At 40.0% G+C, this 25,362-nt stretch overlaps 1 protein-coding gene across 2 annotated transcripts in view; it reads left to right on the forward strand.

Annotated features, from left to right (window-relative positions):
- The window catches only part of LOC111873097, a 53,597-nt gene that overhangs the window by 7,224 nt on the left and 21,011 nt on the right, over window positions 1-25,362 (forward strand). The window contains exons 2-3 of one of the 2 annotated variants that reach the window (XM_023867510.2): window positions 16,385-16,526; window positions 25,159-25,269. In XM_023867510.2, coding sequence (XP_023723278.1) covers window positions 16,444-16,526; window positions 25,159-25,269 — 194 coding nt within the window. In that variant the 5' untranslated portion in view covers window positions 16,385-16,443. Of the gene's footprint in view, window positions 1-16,384; window positions 16,527-24,996; window positions 25,117-25,158; window positions 25,270-25,362 lie in introns of both variants that reach the window. The other variant, XM_023867509.2, reaches the window with a different exon arrangement.

A 25,362-nucleotide genomic window follows, 5' to 3' on the forward strand; every position in this document is an offset into this window, starting at 1 on the left:
ATGCAGTGTCCGTCTTTTAGTGCACTCAATTTCACTTGTTATTTCACGACATGTTTCGGCACTATAGTGCCATCATCAGGTGCTCCATTTACGTTAATCTATTTCATTGCTTCTTACAAATTTCTTCTTTCTGCTGACAAGCAGATACCTGCCAATTGCAATTCTAACGGTATGAATAAATAAAATTTATCTAACGCCCCCAACAGAAAGTCTTGTCTCTCTCTGATCGTTTTTTACCATTACTATAGGAAATTATGAGAGTTTAGATATTGCAGTATGCGTCAATACGCACAGAAACTCAAAGAATCTAATGTGACTTCACGATATCTCGTGCGGCGTTGCGGTCCCTGAAAATAAAATGACTTCTCCACAACAGAACAACATATGCATAAGGACCTCTGAATTTCGTCACAACTACCGACAGCTGATCCGAGATAGCCTTGAAGTGAAGGTTTGGTGTCTTAATGAAGAACGAGATTACTGGACCCCTTTCTTCACAGAGGTTACAATAGCGGGCATTGCGTACACTGATATGTTGGAATAGCTCGTGTCCCCACAGGCAGTGGATTCCCCGCCAACCACCGTCTACCAGCAGGTTGGGTCCCTTCTTCATACGCTGCAACTTGTAATTCTCCAAATCCCTCAACGACAACTGCCTGGATCTTTGGATTGTATGGACTGGATCAATCTTTTGGTCACCACGTTCACCGGATATCACTCCACTGCATTTCTTCTTATGGCTATGCATCACAAACCAAGTGAATGTTTCGTGTGTGCCTAACCTTCGAACATCAGGAGCCCGCATCCATCACGTGATTGCCACAGTCACTCCGGACATATTGGATAAGACACGGACAGAAATTGAATTCATACCTGGAACACTTTGTGCCACCAATGGGTCACTGAAATTTAAGACATTGTATAAATTTTTATGGAAATACATTATTGGAGTTTCTCTCCCTCGTGGAGTATATTACATTATTTTAATTCTTATAGTTTTCCCATGGCGATGATCCGAGTTGGGAAATGGTTGATCCGAAATTTCAACACCTTCATTATAGAATACCGCCATATCATTGTATCCACTTCACTTCATCTAAACCGCGTCCCCCAAGAGCCATACACGTATACATATAGTTCCTTCTGAGTCCTTCAATTGGCCACACCACTAGATCCTCCCCCACCTATATACTCTGGGTATTTTTCTCTCAACCTTACAAAGTACTACCCAACCCATTAATCACAAAGTTTCGTTCTCCCAACAATACTAGTTGATATGGCCTTTCAAATGAAGACATTCCTCGTTATCTAAAATTCTTTCTCATATCACTTTATTCTTCTTAAATTCACATGCTTTGCGGATCAGTTTGTTTTCGAACACTTATAATTTAGGCCTATGAATATTTTCGATTCTCAGAGTTCATTCATATCGTGTGTTGAAGTTGTTCTAATGTTTCGGCGACATCGCGGCCACCGTCTTGTGGGTGAATGAAATGAAGCGAGTGTGTTGTTTGGTATGGGAGTAAGTGTTTCTGAAGTTGAGAGGCGCTATCCAAATGGAAGGGGACATGGGCCGATGTATACATAAGTCTCGCAGGGTAAGAAAGGATTTGGTGGGTGCTCTATAACAGGCAAGAGCCCTGCGGATAAAAGGAAAGTTAGGAGAAAAAGAGTTGCATCATTCTTTCACTTCATTCTTCCTGAAGATGACAGCTGCAATGTACCCTGAAGCGTTGAAACAACTGCAGCACATGAAGACTAAACCACGAAAATCGCAGTCGCACGTTAAACACAGGAGGAGAAAACTTGCGGATACATTATTTACGCTCTACCGTCAAAGCATGGGAACACGTTTCACACGCATTCAAAACAACCGGTGAAGTAGTCATTTATATGTTGTTCAATGATCTGTATATTAAATAATAAAGTAACGTAAGTAAAGCTACCACTGTAACAGGCCGTGAAGGCCCATAGGGTTGTGAGATGTTGAGGGTCCCACATTATCTAGACAATCGGCTCAAAGATGGCGGTAAGGTTGTCAGCCTTACACGCCAGGCGCGCTTTACTCCCCATGAAAATTATTTAATTAATTCCTGGTACTCATTTCTGTTAGAGGCTGAGTCAACCCCAGGCCAGTAGTGCGGCTGGAAGGATTAGGTCAATTGAAAAGAATCCAATGACCTCATCGGGACTTGAACCCGCGACCTTCCGGCTTGTAGCATAGGCCCTCANTTATTGAAAATGTAGGACAGAGGGTCGATTTATAATGATTGTTACTGCGCAATTATTTCGTGGAAGTTACTACTTTCAATAATACATTTCTACTTGAAGACAGACGGGACTAACGCAAGAGAGAAACACATGGGACATGTACTTATCAAGCCAGTAATAATGAAAATGACTTAGATCGAGTACTAAATAAACTATCAATTTATTTTATTAATAAGATATTTTTGCCTGTAATAGGCAAGAGTTGCACAGGATGAAACATCTTAATGTAGTGCAGAATACTGGTTACATACTTCAGCTGTCAGAAATAATTTCCCTTTTAAAACAAGAAACTCATACGTTTCTAAGATATTAAATATAGAATATATCTTTAAAGAGTTCGGAAACTAAGTGATCGCGGAATTTGATTCACATGAAAGGAGGATGATGTGCCCAAGACCTCGAGTTGCACAATGCAATGACTATGAAAATTCTTCTGTGCAGAGTGAAAAGGCAAACGGTCTGTTCCTCAGCCTCTCCTCTTTGTATCCTGGAGAATATTCAGTCTCTGCTGTGAAGCTAAATCCTATATCAGATATGGTGCGCAATTCTATTTGACTTTCGGTACAGATATGTTCTAAAATCCCACATGATCCAGAATTGATGCAGCTTTGCATCTAAATCGCGGCTGTATCCATATGTAACATTGCTGGAGAAGTGGGAGCCTAATTGAAACTGATTCTTCTCCAACATCGGTCTCTCTCTCGCTCTATACGCTGCCATCCGTGGGAACCTTCTATTGTATGCGTTTCGTCACGTTTAAGGCATTTTTACAACACAGATAACCGCCAAGGAAGTTATCAAGAAAAGAATATATCAATATTGGTCTGCAGAACATGTCATAACTTGTGAACGGAACGTGTGTCACAATTATGTAGACCATACGTAAGTCGCGTTAAGTGTCTCCCTTTTTTTTTTTTTTAATTCGCTTAGTGGGGTGTGGCGTCCTACTGGGTCCACTCGGCACGGCGGACACTGATTGGCCTAGTGTAGCCTGCCCCGGGAATTTGGTGGAATGAAGATTGACAGGGGAAACCGAAGTACTCGGAGAAAACCCGCCCCAGCGCCACTTCGTCCACCACAAATCCCACTTGACTAGACCCGAGATCGAACCCAGGCCACCGCGGTGAGAAGCCAGCGACTAACCGCTTGAGCTATGGCGCGGCCATTAAGTGTCCCTTTGACCATGTATTTCGTGGATTTTATATATTTTACGGATATTGTGCACTCGAGTAAGGTAAGGCTGACGTTGCTCTTGTGCCTGAGAACCACTTCCTTGAAGCAGGAGGTGGCGGCACAACGATATGTATCCCATGGAGCTAAGTTCTCAACTTCATGCTCTGCTCGGGCCATTTGGTACCTAGGGTAAAGCCCCCGGTACAAGGAGTGCGATGCTAGGAGGGATAAAAGAAGAAACCTTTTCGAGATCAGAACTCGAACCCGATACTTCCAGCTAGAAGCCAGACATTTTACTTAGGCAAAATGAAATATCCATGCTCATTAATAGTTATTCAGTTATTTTATATCGCTGTATTAACTGCTGAATTTGTATAGAATTAATGGATAATGTAGTGGGGTGTGGGCCAGAGTAGTTAATGAGTGGGGGAGAGACAGAGCAAGAAATTACCATAATTACACACAATCTGTCTTGTCTGTGAATTGCACGACAATGAGTTGTCTTCGGGAATCTTCTAAGAACATCACTTTCGACCTCTAAAGTATTTAGCTTCACATCCTGTTGCTTTCAATGCGTCCGTTTCACTTCGATAGTCATCTATTACGAAAATGACATGAAGGAAGTTTCACCTGACCTCTACTCCAAAAAGAAAGTAACAAATTGAAGTGCCTTTCTCTGAATCTGGTCAAGTTCCGTTTTAGGCGTGAAACCCAAACCAAAGTCCGTGGCTGTAATACGTGCCGCTGATAGGACTTAGGGACAATACGGTGACGCGTGGGTAGGTATACAGAGCTTTGATGGAATGATGACTGTCAGGGAAAACCCAAAGCATTCACAGTACAACCCGACCCATTGTCCACCACACAGACTACACCCCGGAATCAACTTTCTGAAACTCAGACGTCTACTCGAAATTTAATTTTTTTATTATTTGCATTTGACTTGCTCGTTGTTTACTGGAGAGGGATATACGTTTTTACAATTAATTTTGCTTTGAATAACTCACCAAGATGGCAGAATTTGAGAGGAATCAGGCCAACTAAAAGGGAAAAAAATTAATGATGATAAAACACAATGTAAAATTTCAGCGTAACATGGCATCTTACGGGAACTAGACTGAAAGTGGTGATGTACACAACATTGTGGAGGAAGGATGTCTATGCAAACGGAGGAAAAGAAGGAAAGAACTCCGTGGCCTGTAGTCCGCAAGCGAACTATACCGACCGCCGTTTGTCGGCGAAGTTAGTGCCAACTTTTGTGGATAGAGGGTGTCACGTGGTCAGCACAACGGATTCCCACGGCCGTTAATCTCGGTTTTCTAGACCGGAGCCGCTATTTCCTTGAAACAGCTCCTCAATTATACTCACGAGGCTGAATGGACCTCGTTCCAGACTCACTACTTCTCAGAAAATCTGGTAGCGCCGGGAATCGAACCCGGAACCTCTGGATCTGTAGCCAGGAATCTGACCAATAGAATACAAAAGCGTTAAGAAGGAAAGAATGTAGATGAAAAAGGACGTTACATAAGAAGAATTCTGTCTTCTGGAATACAACACTTCCTTGTTTCTTTCTTCATGCGGGTTTTTTTTTTGTGAGCTTACTCTCGGAACCTGAAGAAGTAGGCGAGATGTTCCTCGAACTTTTACCGGACTACACGATGCTCCAGCCTATAAATGAGACTTCGTTCTCTCCATTTTAGTTCCTGATCTCACCCATTCTCTTGTTCTCTCAAATGCGAAGAGGGTATGATCTGTTGAAGAACCATCTTCTGAAATATAATGCCGTGTATTCCACTGAAAGTCAACCGACGTTTGAGAGGAATATGTCACCTACATCTTCAGGATGTAACAAGCTGTTTCTCCGAAACGTCTGTTGTTTTTTAACGGGCTACATGACGTTATATCCCAGGAGAGAGAACTCTTCATAACTGCCGTCGTGAGAAGGTCAGACCCTACCTAAGGTTGGTTTGTAGGCTTCTTTGTTCTCTATGTTTTATTATATGTTTCCGTTGTTGTTGTGCTCCATATGATTAATGCCCGTTATATTTAAATAAAAGCCATTGTTACAATTAATAATTTTCGGCACGCAATTTCGTCAAAATATTTTAATCCTCCGGCCTTCAATCCGCATACATCATACCAATCCCTAAGATCAGTCACTCCTTCCGGCAAATAATGGAGTCAGTACATATTTATCTACTCCTGAACTACCTCACCTTCCTTCTTTCGAGTTATGTTTTCAGAGTTTCGCTTTCTCAACTTCGGACGAGCGATCACGCACACATTCTCACACAAACACACACTGAATTACATAGTTGTAGCTCCGGCTGTCCTGCCTGATGTTTTTCGTATTGTGATCGATCCCTCTGGCAAATATTAGGATAGTACCTTAAATAAGCCATGACTGATTTCACTCTAACAATTATTTTTCGGTGCTATATATCCTGCACCTTGTCCTTCGCCCAACGAGGTTGAATGGGCCGAAGAACAAAGAAGAACAGAGGATAAACAATCAGTCTCCAGTCGATACAGACTGATTATAAGCTCTGAGTCACTGTCTCAGTTTTAGCCTACTTTCCTTATTTTGAAAAGACGAAAGTAGGATTATGCGATCTGCATACTGTCTGTGTGTTTGAATTCTTTTTTCCTTGGCACCACAGCCCCAGTGGGCCTAGGCCTACCTCCATAAACTTCTCCGTTCACTTCGGTTTTTCTAGATCTTACACATTCGGTAGGACTCCTTGGGCGGGTGATCAGCTCGTCGCAAGGCCTCTACCTGTACACAAACACAGAAAAACGCACACACACACAAACTAAACAGTCATGCCCTGAGTGGGCTTCGAACCCACGATCTCGGCTTCCGGGCGAGCGAAGACAGTGCATGCCTTAGACCGCTCGGCTACCGTGACCGGCGTGTGTTTGAATACCCCCTATCAATCTTTGAGCGCCTGGAGAAATTGTTATGAGAATTATATCGTGGTACCTGAGCCCATATCAACGGCGTACTTCATAAATCCCTCCCATCAGTCTGTATGTCTGTAAGTGTATCCGCCCCACCGTTGCTAGGCAAAGGATCGGCAAAACCGTTACCTCTGCAACGAATTCACTTTCAACAATGGAAGAATTGTTGGACGCGTCGTCTTCTATGCGGTCCTTGCCGTATGAAGGAAAGTAGGCGGTTTGTTCTTCCCAGAACTTTTTGTTTCATTTATCGTTATTTTAGAAAATATAAATAATTTTCAGATTATATGAAGCACGAAGAGATTTTAAATAGAGTAAAATGTATTGTGTCTAAAGCAATGAGAAATATTTGTTATCCGATTATAATTTTTCTGCAGAAGTTCTGACCCAGAAACTTGATGTAACTTTACTTCTACGGAATAAGCTATGTGGTTCTGACTAGTCGGATTAAGAACATTAATCTAGAAGTATTTTATAAGAATTCCGACCGAGACTAACACAGAACATAATTCTAGGCCGTATTTCCTTTGCGACGAAACGAATCCATCTCAGTTCCATGCAAGCAGATTCTTAGAAATTTCACGAACAAAAGATTCAGTTCTTCCTTAAGTTTTGGTATCCAATAGTATGAACATTAAAAGTTTAAATCAAAGAAATTCCCTCAGGCAATCGTTTGTTGAAGTTGAAAATGGGTTGTATGGGGACAGTAACAGCCTGACCTTTCACTATTACTGAAGAACTGTGAGGATTTTATATGGAAAGGAAATATACAAGGAACTAATCCGAAGGAAGACAATCAAATGTACCAGACCTGTTCTTCATTTACATTCGAGGATAACTAATTTACACACATACATACTTATATTCGGATATTTAAATTATTATAACTTTCTGGTAATACCAGTCGAGAGGTTCAGTGCCCCTCTTGCTGGAACCCAAGTTAGGACCCAATACTACACCAGGTACTTTCACCTCCCATCCTCAGAATCTGTTTCCCAGAGCTCTGAATATTAACCATCCCTTTAATCTTCCAATAGAGTTGTATTTTAGCGTCCTGTTGCACTGCTTCTCGTCCATGAGATGTATATTGGCCGTCTTGTAATGCACACAGTTTCACATGTCACTTCACTACATGTTTCGGCATCACTGTGCCATCCTCAGGTGTGTTATTTACGTCAAGCTATTACATTTCTCGCCATCATGTATCGTGTATAAAATTATCTAAAATGCACACTCTTCACTAACTATAATAAAATTTATATATATCAAAATTTGTTAATATCCATCGTCTTACACGTCATAACTCAAACTCGCGTACTACGTCATTCTTCCACTATGGGAGTCGTTCCTCCTATATTTTGTGTGTATTGTGTCTTGTGATGTGTCCTTTTTTGGCGAGCATTACAATACTCGCAGCCAAAAAAAGAAGGACACATCACAAGACACAATACACACAAAATATAGGAGGAACGACTCCCATAGTGGAAGAATGACGTAGTACGCGAGTTTGAGTTATGACGTGTAAGATGATGGATATTAACAAATTTTGATATATACAAATTTTATTATAGTTAGTGAAGAGTGTGCATTTTAGATAATTTTATACACGATACATGATGGCGAGCAATGTAATAGCTTGACGTAAATAACACACCTGAAAATGGCACAGTGATGCCGAAACATGAAGTGAAGTGACATATGAAGTTGAGTGCACTACAGTACGGCCAATATACATATCATGGACTTCCAATAGAGGATTACCAACAGGCGTTCTCACCAAATATCTGTATGTATTTCGTGTTTCCGTATTTGAGTTGTATTTTGAGTCTCCTTTATTTAACTATGATATCCATTCAGCACTGGTGAATTGTGTAAATTTCGAAGTATATCTTTGCACAATATCCTCTGAAGCGCAGATGGTTCTTCTTCAAATACATTCAGTTCCTACAAGTCATGCTCCCTCAGCAGGTATCGCGTTTTGCAACTTTACAAATATACGCAATTCCTATTGTACTAGTAGAAATATGGGGATGTAACATTTTGAGGTAGACTACAGACTAGCACATTTATGATTACAGGAGAAGCAACTGGTGCGTTTGTCCACTTTCGTTCTAACCCCTTCCCCACAACAGTAAGGTTCATAACGCGGATGACAGCAAATAAAATATATTATTACCTTCCTTCTCTTTTAAATAAAATTACAAAAAGTTCGAATTCGTAATGTATCCATAAATTTACACATTTATATTTTATAAATTGCAGAGCTTAATGAATAATAAAAGTCAAAGATATATTTTACTAAATACGTGATAAAATGAATAAGCCATAACTTATGATGAAGTAGATACAGTTGGTGGGTGAGCACATTTTCAGAATTTAGAAATAAGATACTAATACTGAAAAGGTGTAGACTACCAAACTAGCATACTTCCATAACTTCAAAGGAAAAAGGGGCAGGGAGATGCGGCAAGACCAAGAAGTAGAAGGAAACATCAGTTTTAACACCTCTGAACAACGGAACGTGCTTTCAGCGCCCAGTACTTGTGCTGAAAAAAAATAAGATCTTCAGAACTCAAATTGACCTACTTCAGAATATACCGTGTGAATTCACGTGTATTCATAATTCATCGTTGTCCCATACCACAGATTTCAGGAACATCTGTCAAATATTGCTAACGTTGTTGTAAGCCGCTGCGTAGGAACGCTGCCCCGAGTTGTGAAATAGACGACAGACAGCGTGGACAGAAGCCGTGGAAGACGAAAACTGAGGGACCTACGGCGTGCAGAATGTTACCGGGAGAAAACCGGTGAAGACAGAGCAGAATGAGAAGACGTAGCGCGTTCTGTAATGAACTGCAGAGTGTGTGAATTAGCGACAGCGCTGTCGTTGCTTGTAATTGCGATCTGTAGGAGTCCAATAAATCCGATTACCAATCCAAACCCCTTCAATAGCCACTCGAGCACGTGACAATATATTGATACTCATTGTTTACGTCTTACTTCCTGCACAATGTGGTCTCATTTTCTTCATAATATGAGAAAAGTGTGCTGACTAGTACGTAAGTAAGCAAATTTCAAATTATCTCTACTGTATACAGTGGCTTATCCTGCATCGCCACAGTATAATTAGAATTTCACGTGTTATGGAGACAAAATGATAGCAGTAGACACACCGTCTTCATGTCACATCCAGAGCATTAAGATTAGAGAGGAACTGATTTTAATTTCCAACTGTGTACGTGCTTCAAGTCAATTCATGTATTCGCATTGTCTCTAGAACTGTGAAACATGGACACTTATTTTCAGAGAAGAACGTTTAAATTGAGGATATTGCGTTACAGGTGATTTCTGTGATTTATCCAACTGATAATTTGTTGTTAAAAGGTAAAGTTGTCCATGTGTTTAGCTAATTAAGCTCTACGCCATGAAGGCGTACGGGGAGTGGGTGTATAGATCCACGTTTCTTGAACTCGGCACTAGTTAGATGTGTGTAATCAGCTTCATGCCACGGCCGTTTTATGCCCGGGAGAAGAGCCAGCGGTACCCATTGGATAGGAACCTGGGTGGATTCCAGAACCGGTCTGGACGACGTGGTTAAAAGAAATATTTTGTCCCTACCCGGGACTCAAACTCCGACCTCGTCCATCCCGTAGCCGGTCGTTATACTGACTGCGCTATCCCGACTCTCATGTATCTTGCTTTTAGCATGGGGAAATGTAAGTACTTGCGAATGTTTGACTATGTAAATGAAATGAGGGCAAGAATTTCAAACAGAATATTGCTGACAAATTTTGTTTAAAATTCAAAAGAAGGGCGATATAATTAAGGTGACTTACCAAGAAGGGGCTCTGATGATAGGCGGGACAGGTATCCAATGGGATTTTCTAAGGGAATTAGCTTCTTATTTAATGTATTTATTTTGTTAGAAAATCAGTCATCTTTCTTGCACGCCTGTTTATTACAATTACCAATTTATTTGTTGAAACGTTTAATAAATCTCTCTTTAAGAATAACTTGACTCCAAACATATACGTCAATTTATGATGAAAATGTAAAAGGTAAAGCTATCCCTGTGACAGACCATGGATGCCCACAGGGGTGTGAGACGTCGAGGCTTCCATATTTTCTTTAGACAGTCGGCTCACAAATGACGGTAAGGTTGTCAGCCTTACGCGCCGCCCACCCGTCAGCCCCCAGAAAGATACTTGATACGCGTTTTTGTTAGAGGCTGAATGGACCCTAGGACCATAGCGCGGCAGGAAGGTTTACATAAGCTGAAAAATCCAGTGAGCTCTAGGTATATGTTCACTGAACGGTGAAATATGTGGGAACAAGTCTTTTAAATATTCATCTCGGATTTCGTCTTAAAGAACACAGTACAGTCAGGAAAATTCTCTGCCAGAATAACATGAGACTTGATCGGATACAGCCCTACCTAGAATAAACATCAAACGCTTCACAGATTCAGCTGAAAGACTTCGACTCTTTGAGAAGGATCCGATTAAATATTACACACACTGAATGATAACCGTTTCAAAATATCTTGAATTATGACAGAAAATATCACGTGTACCTTTCATAATTTGGATTTCCCCAACGCCACATTATAAGAATGTGTTGTATTTTCCCAACAAGTGGTCCCTCCATATCTATATGAAGTACCATGTTAATTCTGTATATTCATATCTGCCTCCAGAAGTCATATTGCTCACTATTGCGAAAACATGACTTTTCTGAATCACCCCTGTACGTTATGCAGTTTTATCTAAGATGAGCGGCGCCAGATCTGCGGCCAGACACACACCTGTATCTGCTGATCAGATCGTTCCCAGCTGATCAAGGGATAAGGGACCCTAACTACGTGGGGTGGGGAGGACACATAAGCCGTCTCCAACTACTGAACATAGTAGGAATGTGATTTTTCAAGCACCACGCTACGAGAACCCGTGGAGTTATGCAAGTATAGCCCTGCTCATTCGTAAACTCATCATTATGAGAGCGCCACATGGTGAGCCACATGCCCCGAGTTTTACCCCGTGGCAAAACGCCCTCAGTAGCCATCAGAAGGGATGTTGGGTGAACCGGAAAGCCAGTCTGGAAGTGGAGAAGAAGGAAACATCTTTCCTCTGCCGATAATATAATTCTGGATATTGAAAATATAAAAGAAAAAGAAAGAATTAGGACGAAGTATCAGAGGTAAGGAAGAACTGAAGAGAGAGAGAGAGAGTTTGTCTCCTGGATGACTGAAACAAGTCATCAACTTCTGCAGACACAAGGCACAGAGATGACAGGCGCCGTTTCTGAACGAGAGATAATGTTTGCACACAATATTAGTGTTCGGGATATTCGAAGTTACAGTCACTTATGCAACAAGAAGATCTTTTTCTGAAATATGAATCACGCCGTTTGCAGACGACTACAAACCTTTTTCTGCCAGTTGTGAGGTTCAGTGTTCTCAGAAGAGATTAAACCTTTCCGATACCGTTTATAACTTCCCACGAGAACACAAGCGCGTGTATGTAGCTAAGAAAACAGCAGTCGTAACAGCTTGTGCTTGTCTCATCCAACGTTCTTAAAAGAACCAAAATCCTGCACGTGGTGAAATTGCTTTTCCATTTAACTTCTATTTTTAAGATTTGACTACCCGATGAATAGTAAAACGAATGTTGTGAGTTGTGATTCGACAATGCTTAACCATTTATAGAGCAAACTAAGGAACTAACTTCAAGATACAAAATGTTCCTTCACCTCTTCCAGGAGCATGTTTGTTTCTCAGCACTCAGCCAAATGTGCAGAACGGCGGCGTGTAGCCTTAATGGTTACCACTCTTTGTTTCGTTGCGCAGATGCCAATTGCGCATGTCAGTACTGAAGCTGTTTAGTAATGATCCTTAATTTCTCGAGGAAAACAATGCCTACAAATAGGCCACGATTACTCGTTTAAATTCTTACCTATTTACAATCCATGTCCTTCTAATTATCTGATTCGGCTCTTTGTAAAAGTTGCTATGAAACTGTCGTTAATTAATCAGAGAATCTGCCACAGTGATTTCGATACTTTATAAATTATTAATTCGTTTTGAAGGGGTGCATCTTTTGTTAAAATTATATCCGTACTCAAATACAGAAATCGCAATGAAGAAGGGAAACAGCGCATCTTCATTTGTTCATTTATTGAATTGCAGAAGCAATGCAGTTTTTGGGGCAAGCTGTAGCGTAATTCGTTGAGGCTGGAAAGTCGCGTGTTTGATTTCCGATGAGGTTATTGAATTTTTCAATTAACCTAATCCTTTCAGCCGCACAATGACCCTGGGATCGACTCAGCCTCTAACAGAAATGAGTACCAGGAATATTCCTGGGTGGGTAAAAGGCGGACGGCAGGTAAGCTAACAACTTCACCGCCATCTGTGAACCTATTGTCTAGAAAAATGTGGGATCCTCGACGTCTCAGAACACTATGTGCCTCCAAGGCCTGTTACAGGGATAGCTTTACCTTCTTTCAATGGAATCTCAAAGCCAGTGTTTCCACATTGTTCTTCAAAATTAAATTTAACTTCGTATCATTTTATAAGCTAAATAAAGATCCGGGACCAAAACACTTGACGTCAATCCCTTATCATAATATGCATGGCAATTATAAACTGGCTTAGCAACATCAAGAGTTTACAACTCTGGTTTTCTTGAAGGCATGAGTGTCAAACGTGCACGAAGGAGAGATGATAAACTCAAATTGTGAACATGTGCTCTATGTGTGCTCCTTTCGTAACGCGGAACCTGTCCCCTCTGTCCAGTTTTGTTCACATACTTCGAAGTTTGCCCCCGTACAGTTTACTGAGTGGCTTCTGTACGCTAAATTTCCAGCGTTTGTGCCATTTGAAATAAGAGGCGAAAGGCCGACAATACACTATGTTCTGTAACGGGAATTCCATGGAAATTAAGTCACATGACCTTGATATCCATTGAATTTGTCCCCCATTTGCCTGAGCAGCTTTCATCATGGTGCTTGTGAGCCGTCGAGCACTATGTACACTGAGAGTCCTAACAACAGGGAAGGAATTCTGTATTTAAGCATCCTGTTGCAAGCCGTATTAAAACGTCTATGTATAACACAGTCCGTCAATAATGCAACAATTGTTCCTTTTTCTTCCACTTACATTGAGACACCTGAGGATGGCCATCTAAGGCCGAAACTTGTTGTGTTAAATTGTAAGTGGAAGAAAAAGGAAAAATATGTTGCTTTATTGACGGACTGTGTTACACACAGACGTTTTAACAGAGAAAGAATTTGGAGCACAAATAAAGAAACTTATTTTCCTATTATATAAAATCCATATGTAGTCCTACGTTCCTAATACTGTTCTTTATTTTATTTTTGCGAAGAACTTGTCCTTAATGCAGTTTCTCTGTAGCTTATATTTGTCGGATGTAGCCTAACCTCAACATTTGCAGTTCCTGACGCACGCACAGTATATTACAATACAATGCTCTATCTCTGTACCAGTTTTCATACGCTTAGTTCTATTGTCGTTAAGCGGCCTCCGTAGTCTAGGGGTAACGTTCCCACCTCATGACTCAAGGTACGCGGGTTCAAACCCGGCGGAAGTCGTGGAATTTTTAAGGGCGGAAAAATTCAGGGAACAAGTCCTCCGGGAGGGACTTTAAGCCGTGGGTCCCGTGTCGTAGATTTACGGCACGTACGTAAAAGAACCTCATGTCTCCTGGAGACCTCTGAGCTAAATTTGGCAAAAAATTTCCAATGCCTCCGGTAGATAGGGAAGTATCAGGTACCACTGCCAGAGGAAGGGGGACCTCTGACAGAAAGGGACTAACTATTAAATACCACTGCCAGTAGAAGGTTGGAACCTCGCTGGCAGAAAGGGGCTAATAGCGAGCACCAGTACCGGTAGGGTATGGAGACAGTAGAAATTAAGCGAGGGACGCACAATGGACCAATAACTGGTCTAAGTGCATGGGGAAACCCACCCGCTCTTTACTCAATACTCAACTCTATTGTCGTTACACCGAAAGCGGCCGCCATATTATTTTATAAGCCTATTCTAAAAAGCGATTTCCTAAAAGTAAGCTGTTTAAGTTCTATTATCCTACTTCATTCCATAATCATGCATTTGTTACAACTATTGTCGCTTTCCCCTGAGAAGTCCGCGCGTCCGCCATGCTGTCACTCATCATTGTGGAAAATTAAGTGTACGATGTTGTTATGACATAATTCATACCGAGAGTTTGTAAAAAAATTGTTCAATTTAATAAAAGTGGAACAAGTTAGAAAATACTGGGAAGCAGATATTGAACACGTTAGAGAAATTTTACATTCTTAAATTTAATGCGTACTGTTTTTTTAATTTGTTTAATAAGAGTGTATAATTTTACTTACTTATTTATTTTATCTCTCTCTATTGCTGATTATTGTTCTAGGCTACAGATATTTATATCCATTCCTAACCCAAGTACGCTTAAGGAATATTTAATGTCCTACGTTCCTTCTGTTGTTGCTGCTATTGCTAGAAGCAGCATCCAGTTCCATGATGCTCAGTGATTAATGATTAACTGATAATTATGCTCGAAAGGCCGTAAATTCACTCCACACAAAGTCAAATATTCTAATTTCCTTTGCAAGCTTTATGGATTTATTTAGACGAATCCTTGGATGATTCCTTTAAATCGTTTGGCCTATTCCTTCTTCAGGTTTCTTTTGTGCCAGAGACAATGATATGAAGGTACGCCGCTGCCGATTCGAAGATTCAATTTTGTGTGTAATGTATGAATACAAATATTTAATGTGCTAGAAAAAAAACATAATGGGAATTTATGTGATACATGGAAGAAAGAACAAGAAAGGAAGAACAGACGAAAGAAAGAAAATTAAATGATATGTATATACACTCAATAAAATAAAATTAACCTAATAATATTAATTTAGTTTAAGAGTTTTGTCTCTTCACGCTTTGCTCTGTACATACACATAGGTGCCTCTTTCGGTTTGCATTTACCTTGAATCTGTTCTAGCTTGCATAAGTGGCGCCTTATCTTTATGTAATACCTTTCATAACTTCCAGCGAACGCAGCAGATGAACGCCCCCCGACAGAGATCCGTCGATTTTAGTTAAATCTTAAATATTTTCTGAAGTGGGCCTCATCAAAATCATTATGACTAAACCATTCAATAACCTGGTCATGAATTCTGATTTTACTTATCAAAGGTCACGGGTTCGATTCCCAATGAAATGAATAAATCTCCCCCCCCCCGTAGTGTAGTTGGTTGAGGCACTACGCTACAAGCTGGAAGGTCGCGGGTTCGAGTCCCGATGAGGTGGAATTTTGAATTTACCTACGCCTTTCAGCCGCACTATGGTCCTGTGGTCGACTCAGCCCCTAACGGAAATGAGTACCAGGAATCTTCCTGGGGTGTAATGAGCGGCCGGCACGTAAGGCTGACAACCTCACCGTCATCTGTGAGCCGGTTATCTGGAAAATGTGGGAGCCTCGACGTCTCAGTAACTCACGGGCCTCCACAACCTGTTACATGGATAGTTTTACCATTTTAACTAGATCTAACAAAAACATATTAACATGCTCGTATGCACCTAAAGGAAGCCATTACCACAGGACCAAATTAATGTAAACAGACAGAACATAACCTACAACGAACAGTTCATAATAAGACCTTTGTCTTATGGAAAATTACGTAGTCCAGTCTGGTAGTCCTCGGAGTAAAAATTTAATGTAGCAGGTTCCTCCGAAACGTTGGTAAATATTTACCAGACTACATGGAGTCACATGAAAGGCAGCGCCATGTGAACCGCAAATCTCGCACAGTTCATAATAACTGTGCGAACAGGGATTGGCTGAACCGGCTGCTACGTCACGCTATTGGGGCTTCCCTATGTGGGCGGCTGCCCTTCAGTGTATATATAACATGCGAACGGATAGCCACAGTCATACCGCTGCTTGATCTGCTACAGGTAGCTAGCGCCGGCGCAAGTGTGGTGGATAACACGAGCCTATTGCATCAGCTTACGCGATGAGAACAAGAGCGATTGTTGTACTGTCTGTCGTCGCCTTCGTAGCGCTTCTTATTCCTCAGACACATGGAAGACCCTACAGGTAAGTCATTGCATCATTACAACTTCATAACACAGCAGTGGGATCCTTACAGAAGTGTGCATTGAAATCACTGTAAGACGTTGTTCGCAATAGCAAGCAAAGATTGCAGAAAGTGACATCATGTGAGGCTACATGATTAAACATTATTTTTATTACTAATACAAAATTTTTATCCTGTTGAAGACATGTCAGTACTAATTAAAAATTGGTTGACCAATCGTGCTTACGAATTACATTTCGCGAAATCACTCTCTAGCGTGAATCTTTCTATAAACATCTCATCGAACAAAAATATGTACTACAAATAAAATATCTGTTTAATTATTGCTTATACGATATGTTATTAGAAACACATATATAAGTGTCTGTGTGTGCCCTATGATTAGATAAGCCTTCATGCCTTCAGTTATAATTGGCCAATAGAAGTGAAATGCACATTTTGCCACTGCGGTGTACTTTTAACAGCAGTCCATGTATCAGGTTCAACAGTCTTGCTTCCAATTACGGTAACGTTTTAGTGAATTCCATGAAGTGTCTTGTGCGTATTTTATTGCAATAATGTTAATCAGTCTTTTGCTATATTCAGCTATGACGATCACAACAAATGGTTTGAAATATCATGAAATATATTATTATAAAACAGAGAAAAATGTGCGTTTTAATTCTTACAGACAATGCTACTTGATGAACGATCCGAGTCAGAATAAAACGCGTTTTGTAAGGTGAAAATGTGTATGTATGTACTCAATCGTGAGCAAATTTTTCATTTTTCATATTTCGATCTGGATTATCCGACATCCGGTTTAACTTTAACCGGATTAGCTAGGGTTTACTGTATTTCATTATTATTAATTAATTTTAAGAATATAAGTAGAAAAGGATGGTGTAGATTTTAGTGAAATTAAAATTCTAAATAGTCCACATACACCTGTATATACCCCACACGAGAATCGATCAAAATTCGACAAACTGTTCAGGAAATTAAAGATGCTACTGACAGAAATTGTTAAAATGGCAGCAGCACGTATGGACATTCCGACGACAAATGTACGTGCAGACAGTAGACAGACACGTTTTATTCACAAGGCAGTCTTTCAGTTACGCTTATTCAAATGGATAGCCAATTCGGTAACATAACTCAAAGTTATTTCTTAGAAAGTTTATAAACACTCCTCTTTTTAAAACGCAATAAAGATATATGTATGTATATATATATGTATATATATATATGCTCCTCTTCCTCAGGACTACTTTTAGGCAGTAAATCTATAACCTTCTGAAATTATACGAAATAAGTTATTTAATATAATACTTTCATACAGGGTACACTATGCCACAAGTCCGAATGTCGCGGGTTCGAGTCCCGATGAGGTGTAGTTTTTTTCAATTTACCTGATCCTTCCAGCCGCACTATGGCCCTGGAGTTGACTCACCCTCTAACAGAAATGAGTACCAGGAATATTCTTGGGGATGAATGGCGGCCGGCGCGTAAGGCTGACAACCTTACCGCCATCTATGAACCGATTTTATAGAAAATGTGGGAGCCTCGATTTCTCACAACCCTATGGGCCTCCACGGCCTGTTACAGGGATAGCTTTACTTTTTTACCTTTACTTTCATACAGTAAATTGTTCTCAATGTTTGTTAACCCAATCATACTTCATATAGGTATTTAAATTAACCTACTCATGGCGAGGCTTTGTGTTCATTTTCGTAACATACTGATTTTTTACGGTGAGAAGTTGTTAGCCCCACCCCCAACCCCCAAGCTGAAGGGCTACCCCTTGTCGGTTGTCCGCTACTGCTTATGCAATATATTCACAGCTTCCCTCCAAAACTGGAGACCAAGTAAAATTATTCGATAGAAAATTCCACAAACGAGAGATTAGCTAAGTGGGCCTAATTATAATAAGTGCTTACGTAAAAGAGTAATCAGCTTTAACAAGTTGAAAAATGAAATAACATTGACTTCCGTCTATGGAACTGTTCATGCTCATTATTTGGGACACTTTTAGTGACGAGACTATGTAACGTCCGTCCCATTATAATTAAAGAGTGTGGAACAGTTTGTGGAATGAGAATTGACATTGGAAATTCGGAAAAGTCTACACCAGTACCACTATATCCTTCTGTGGAACTTAGGTGTAGTACCTCACTTGTGACTTCACACGAGTTAAGAAATATAAAGCCCATGGCTTCATTTATAAATTAAGTTTTCTGTGCTCAAAACTTTCTAGTCCTCCAAGCGATGTTTTCAAACTCTATGAAAAGAAAGTAACAGAATATGTAATCTTTCCCATGTTAGCTTTCATTTAACGAAACCGTCTGTTACCACAGTGCCATACTAACGTGCGATGTCTGTTGTTGAAAATCCCATAATAGTTGCATGAAAATAATGGGAGATCACGGGTTACGTTTTTTCATTGATTTCTGAAAAAAATAAAAAATAAAAATTCCAGAAGGCAGGAAAGTTAGTCCTCTAATGGTTATCATGGAAGAGATTAAATGTGAATTTGATATTCATTGCTAAAATATAAACTGCTTGATAGAATTTGAAGCTTTTTAAATTATAATAGAGGATAGAAAAATCATGCCTTTATACCCTGACTACTAGAATACTGCCTAAAAGTAGAGAATGTAATATGCCTTTGCTTTGTTCTACGCATGATAAAAAATGACATATTTAATCTAACATAATTTTATCCCATTCTCTTTTCTTTCTTGCAATTGTATGTTTCATGTCATTGGTTTCTTGTCGCAGGTTCTGCATATGGCTGACACTCCTCTTGCGTGTGCCGTTATTGCCTGTAATATATCTTTTTTTTTATTTTCAGAACTGTCTTTCAGTTTTCTTTTCCTTTGTCTTTATGCTATACTGTCTGCTATTTCACCTGTTTTGTATCTTTAAATTTGTTTTATTTTACAGAAATGTTTCCTTTCTGCTTTCCTGCCATGGTTGTTGCGCAATGTTGCTTGTATTCCAGTTAAAATGAGCGGCAAAAATATTTATTAACGAAACTGTAATCGCCCCACTCCTCTCTGTCATCTAGAATAACATCCTCTTTCTCGATCAAGGGAACAGTTTAAAATTTGGTTCGTTTCCTTCTGTACATAAATGCACTCTGTTGAGAACTGTGGTACTTAACTGGGAAGAAGAGGAGCGTGAGAAAGAAAATGGCGCAGTCTCCGCTAACAAGAACTAAAATGACGTAACACATCTTAAAGTGATAAGCCTACTCGTGCCACGGCTTCGAACCCGATGACTCTGCTCGGCTTCAAGATATGTGACAGAAAGACTAATTGCAGTTGACAGTAATGTCACCACTTCACACTGCTATTTTTCTTCGTTGTTCCCTTCATAAGCTTTAAAACTATTAGTGCCTAGTATAGAATGACGTTTGATGTTAGCGCATTTTATTTCATGCAACATTTTCAATGGCCTAGTTGTCAGAGTTCCTGGCTAGAGATCCAGAAGTCCCGGGTCTATCAGATTTCTGAGAAGTAATTGGTCTGGAACGGGGTCCATTTAGCTTCGTGAGGATAATTGAGGAGCTGCTTCAAGGAAATAGAGGCTCCGGTCTAGAAAACCGAGGTTAACGGCCGTGGTGATCCGTTGCGTTGATCACGTGACACCCTCTATCCGCAAAAGTTGGCACTAACTTCTCCGAGAAGCGGCGGTCGCTCGGTCGGTATAGTTCGCTTGCGGACTACAGGCCACGGATTTTAGTTCTAGAAATTATTCTGAGTCACGGTATGTTGGAGGCGTATCTCTAAATATGACCTTGCAGGCATAGCGAAGATACGTCGAGCAGTGAAAGCAAGCCTAACTCACATAATCAAACTGCCCTTTCATAGTATCAGATAAACCTGGTTCAATGCATGAACGGTTCCTGACATTTCAGTGATTCCGGGAGTTTCAGATCTCCTTTGATGATCTAATAATGAATTGCTCAACAAATTTCAGACTCAGTAATGGTTCGTTTGCAGAAATTTCGACACAGTATTTCTTGCTCTGTTTTTCATTATAATTCATTGAACCATACATCTGACATGTGTCTATTACATCGCATCTCCGCCTCAATTCTTAAAACGCTCAATTTATTTAATAACATAAGCAACATAGTTACGAATTTGTCTATCATCTTACAAAGACGTATTGTTCCCACTCTGAAGATAGCATAACAAAGTTCAAGAGAATATCGCATCTCTCCAAAAATTGCGTACAAAGTTTATATCTTAGTCTCTTAATTAGATTCTTAAAATCGACAAATGTCTTTCCAATCTGCCGTACAGGATTTCCGCTTCTTTTCGGAAAAGGAACTTTATAACCACAAACGACATCCGACAACAAATTATCCTTATCAGAATGAGACGTTTATTTTCAGTTAGTCATAAATATTGTGTCTGTTAACGGTTAACTTTATATTGGTACACTCAGGTCAAAACAATGATAACACTGTGTCTAAAACTCGTTTGTCGATCCCGCTTCATTAAGTAGCAAAGATAAAATAGAATACTAGTTTAGGCCAGTTTCTTGTTACTTTCATTAAAATTTGTAATTGTCATGAAAGGTTAAATGTGGCAGGAGTATCGCGCGGGAAACTGAATAACATCTGCATGTTCCAAAACATGAAATTCTGCGCTTCCGCTCTAAAATTATTTCTTGAAAGTTGTAAAGGAAATTCAGCTTATAAAATGTTCTGTCGGACCGAATTAGAGAAAACATCTAATCCAATGCTATGCATATGCGACTGACATATAGGACATGCACAGATGTTTTACCAATACACGGTACGGTGTACTGGCCACAACTCTTTCTTCATATTAGGGATGTGCCATTTTGAAATCCTGGGCGGAGTCCTGAATATCGTGATTTCATTCTTTGTTTCTTGGGTTTTGCAGAATGCTAATTTTGTAATAGGCCCCCAATCATGTGCTTGCCAGCCTGTGTAACTCATCAAAAACTATCATACTCTCATATTATTCCCTTCTCCATAAACATTCTAACTGATTCGGTGTCATTAAATCAACAAATACATGTTACCTCGTCAGTACAGTGACAGATCACGAATTAGAAGTCTATCGTTTGATTTCTCGTAGGTGAATTTGATTTCTTTCATTCTGGTCCGTCGCACTAACAATTATAAATACAAACCACTCCGTCCAATGTGAAATATAAGTTTTTACTACGTTAAAACTTATCTCCCTCTGAAGATGGCCTGTAAGGACCGAAACATGTAAGGGAGATAAGTTTTAACGTAGTAAAAACTTATATGTCGCATTGGACGGAGTGGTTTGTATTTGTCTCGTAGGTGTATTGAACCTTCTATCCACATTACCAAGCCCACAAGCTCCTATTCCACCTATTCCTATTCCTATTCCATTCACTGATATTTCTTATTCCCTGACTAAAGACCTCGAAGTGCAATTGATCTCTTGCATTTTCTTCGACTTAGGAATGCAATGAACTTTACCTGCACGTCCTTAATATGCCATTATAGCACAATCCTTAGCTACAAAACAGCTTGACTATTAAATTAAATACAAATAATAATGACGAAATTTCTTATTCGCACTTTTAGTGCATACGTACGTGTGCAAAACACGCGAAATATCGTGATGTAGTAGTTAATATTCTCTCTTCATATTCTTGTTGTCCTGAGTTCCAATCCCACCGGAGTCTGACTCTCCTGATTATAGATGCTCACGATGACAATGTCTTCCTTTCGACAGACCTATAACGATACTCTAAAGTATATACATGCATATAAATTATATCGGCATTCAAGTACAACGTGATACATTACCGGTATTATAATTATAATATATTTGTTAAATTATTAATTGGTAAAATATAATCACGCTCATTTCTAATAACTGTAGTTGTAATTCATGTTCAGTAAATTTGTACATATTTCATTATATGAGGGTAATAATAATAGTTTTCATAAATCATTAGCATTTCTTTGTAGATCCTTAATTTATACGTAAATTGATATCAGCATATCATCAGCGATACTCCTGCAACAGGTATATTGATCATAGAGGAAGGTTATGAATTCTTAAACCTGGCTGAGGTTTCCAGAAGCTGTCTTCAGTCCATCCAGACAAATGCTGACACAGTTCTACCTCAGGGAACGACCTCGTCCTTCCATATCCCTTCACATTCATCACGCATAAATCACCATGTCACTTGACACCAGATAACCCGTGAAGATACACACTTCCAGAGAATAAACAAATGATACAGAACTCTTATGCAATATTTATGACGTGACGTGCAAAATTTTGGAGTTACATTTACTTTATTGTGTTATTGTGTTGTTTGGCTTTGCATGTTATTGACGTAGGGTTTAGCTTCTCCTTGCTAGAATATGACGTCCTTATCTTTTTCTTCGAATTATCTGATTCTTATTACTCAAGCTCGTCTCGTTATAAAACTCGAAATTTCATCCACAGGAAATAAATGACTCATGCTAGTGCGTCAGTCCCCCCCNCCCCCCAAAAATTGAACCAGTCGATACATTTTAATGAAGCTTGGTTTCGATTCCATCTTTGTAATTTCTGTTTCCCTAAAGCTGATATTACGTAAAAACGACCGACAGCTGTGCGAAACTGAGAGACGAGAAAAATATTCAGTGTGGGGTCCTCAAATTTTGTTTGGTAACAGATCTTCCAGACTTCTGTTAACATGTTGTTTTGAATATAAAAGAACAACACGACAAAAACAAAAACAAAAACAAAACTCCGTGGCCTGTAGTCCGCAAGCGAACTATACCGACCGAGCGACCGCCGCTTGTCGGCGAAGCTAGTGCCAACTTCTGCGGATACAGGGTGTCGCTTGGTCAGCGCAACGGATTCCCACAGCCGTTAATCTCGGTTCCTAGTAAAATCTGTATTCAGCTTTCTGTTTCATTGCGAATTTTAATGAAATGCCGAAGTTAGGGACGTGAAATTTTGTACGGAGAGGTAACGTAAGAATGACTACAAATTAGATACGGAAAAGTTTCGTATGTTAACAATTTCAAACACTGCGATGGTGCGAAATTTTGAGGTAATCTGACAGATATTTATTACATATTTATTAGCTTAAATAGCCCAACGAATGGTAACCAAGTTCTATAATTGTTACTGTGTAGATCTCGCTAATGTGGCCTTATAAAGTATTAGAAAGAACGCAAGGGTCATATATGCTCACAAACATTCTTGTGTAAAGAATGACATACAAATTTTGCATGGCCTTACTTGTAGTAAAGCCTGCCTGTGCTTACTACGGAGTTGTGGTGTTATATAACTCTTTCTTGCCTCATATTGTGAAATTATGTGTAACATTTCTGTCATGCCACACTCAGATAACACTGTCGGCTATCGAATACTAAATCAGTTCTGTATTACAAATATTATGTTTTTGGACATTATCCATCGTCTTGTCTGTATCTAGAAACCGTTCTGTTTATTTTTCAAAACACGACGTTTCGGAGACTGGATTCTGTCTCCGTCTTCAGGTAAAACCTACAGAAGAAGCCAGTCTCCGAAACGTCGTGTTTTGAAAAATAAACAGGACAGTTTTTAGATAGAGACAAGGCGATGGATAATGTGCAAGAACATAATATTTATACTAATGTAACATCATCAGAAACTTTTAGATCTTGAGGAAACAGTCTTCTGGGATTTGGCACCGTGTATATGTGGTGTTAACCGACGTTTCGGAGGAACGTATCGCCTCCATCTTCAGGGTAGAAGATAAAATATAAGAAATCTGCAAACGAAGAGACCGTGAGAACCGGTAAAAGCAGACTACAGAACATAGAGTGAGGGTGTTTGAGAACAGGGTGTTGAGTAGAATGTTTGGACCGACGAGGGATGAAGTGACAGGAGGTTGGAGAAAACTGCATAATGAGGAGCTTCATAACTTGTACGCTTCTCCAAGTATAAAAAGAATGATCAAGTCAAGGAGGATGAGATGGGCAGGTCATGTAGCACGAATGGGGGAGACGAGGAATGCGTGTAGGATATTGGTGGGAAAGCCAAAGGAAAGAGACCAATGGGAAGACCAAGGCTTAGGTGGGTGGACAGTATTAAAATGGATCTTAGAGAGATCAAATGGGATGGTATGGATTGGATTGATCTGGATTAGGATAGGGACCAGTGGAGGGATCTTGTGAACACGGTAATGAACCTTCGGGTTAAAATGCTGGGTAATTCTTGAGTAGCTGCAGAATTGGCGGCTCTTCAAGAAGGGCTCAGCTCCGTGAGTAAGAAAGTAAGTATGTAAGTAAGTGATAAAGTATATTTACAAGGAAGTCAGCTGAGAACGCTCCTGTAGCACGACAGTACAGCTGAAACAGGGTTTTAAAATAATCGAATAGACAATTATCATCTCTGCTTCGACGTTAGGCCTATCCCCAAGGTGACGGAAGGGCATCTTGTTTAAGGAGCCATATTTCATAATGCTGATATTCCTCCATAGGCAGAAACGAGTGTCGGACCAGAGATTGGCTGAGTTGGAGACATACATGGCGCTGAGGAAGATGGCGGGGAAATTGGTCACCGTCCCGCTGGGGTTCGGACAGGTGGACCCAGCCAAGATGTAAGTTAACCATTACTTATCTTTTCAAAATTCCTGCTGCAGGCTCAAACGGCAGACGGACATTCTCTTGAACCATTACATCACTCGGTTAAATAAAAGGCAGAAGGTAACAATAATCGTACATTGCGCTGGACTCTTCAACATCACTGATTGGTAAGCACAGAATTTCGGTTCAGAGCACACTGCACTTGCTCAAGAAAGTATACAATGTGACTTAAAATTGACTATCCTATGCTGGATTGAGAT

The sequence above is a fragment of the Cryptotermes secundus genome, unplaced genomic scaffold (assembly GCF_002891405.2).
Source record: "Cryptotermes secundus unplaced genomic scaffold, Csec_1.0 scaffold120, whole genome shotgun sequence".
Taxonomy (NCBI): domain Eukaryota; kingdom Metazoa; phylum Arthropoda; class Insecta; order Blattodea; family Kalotermitidae; genus Cryptotermes; species Cryptotermes secundus.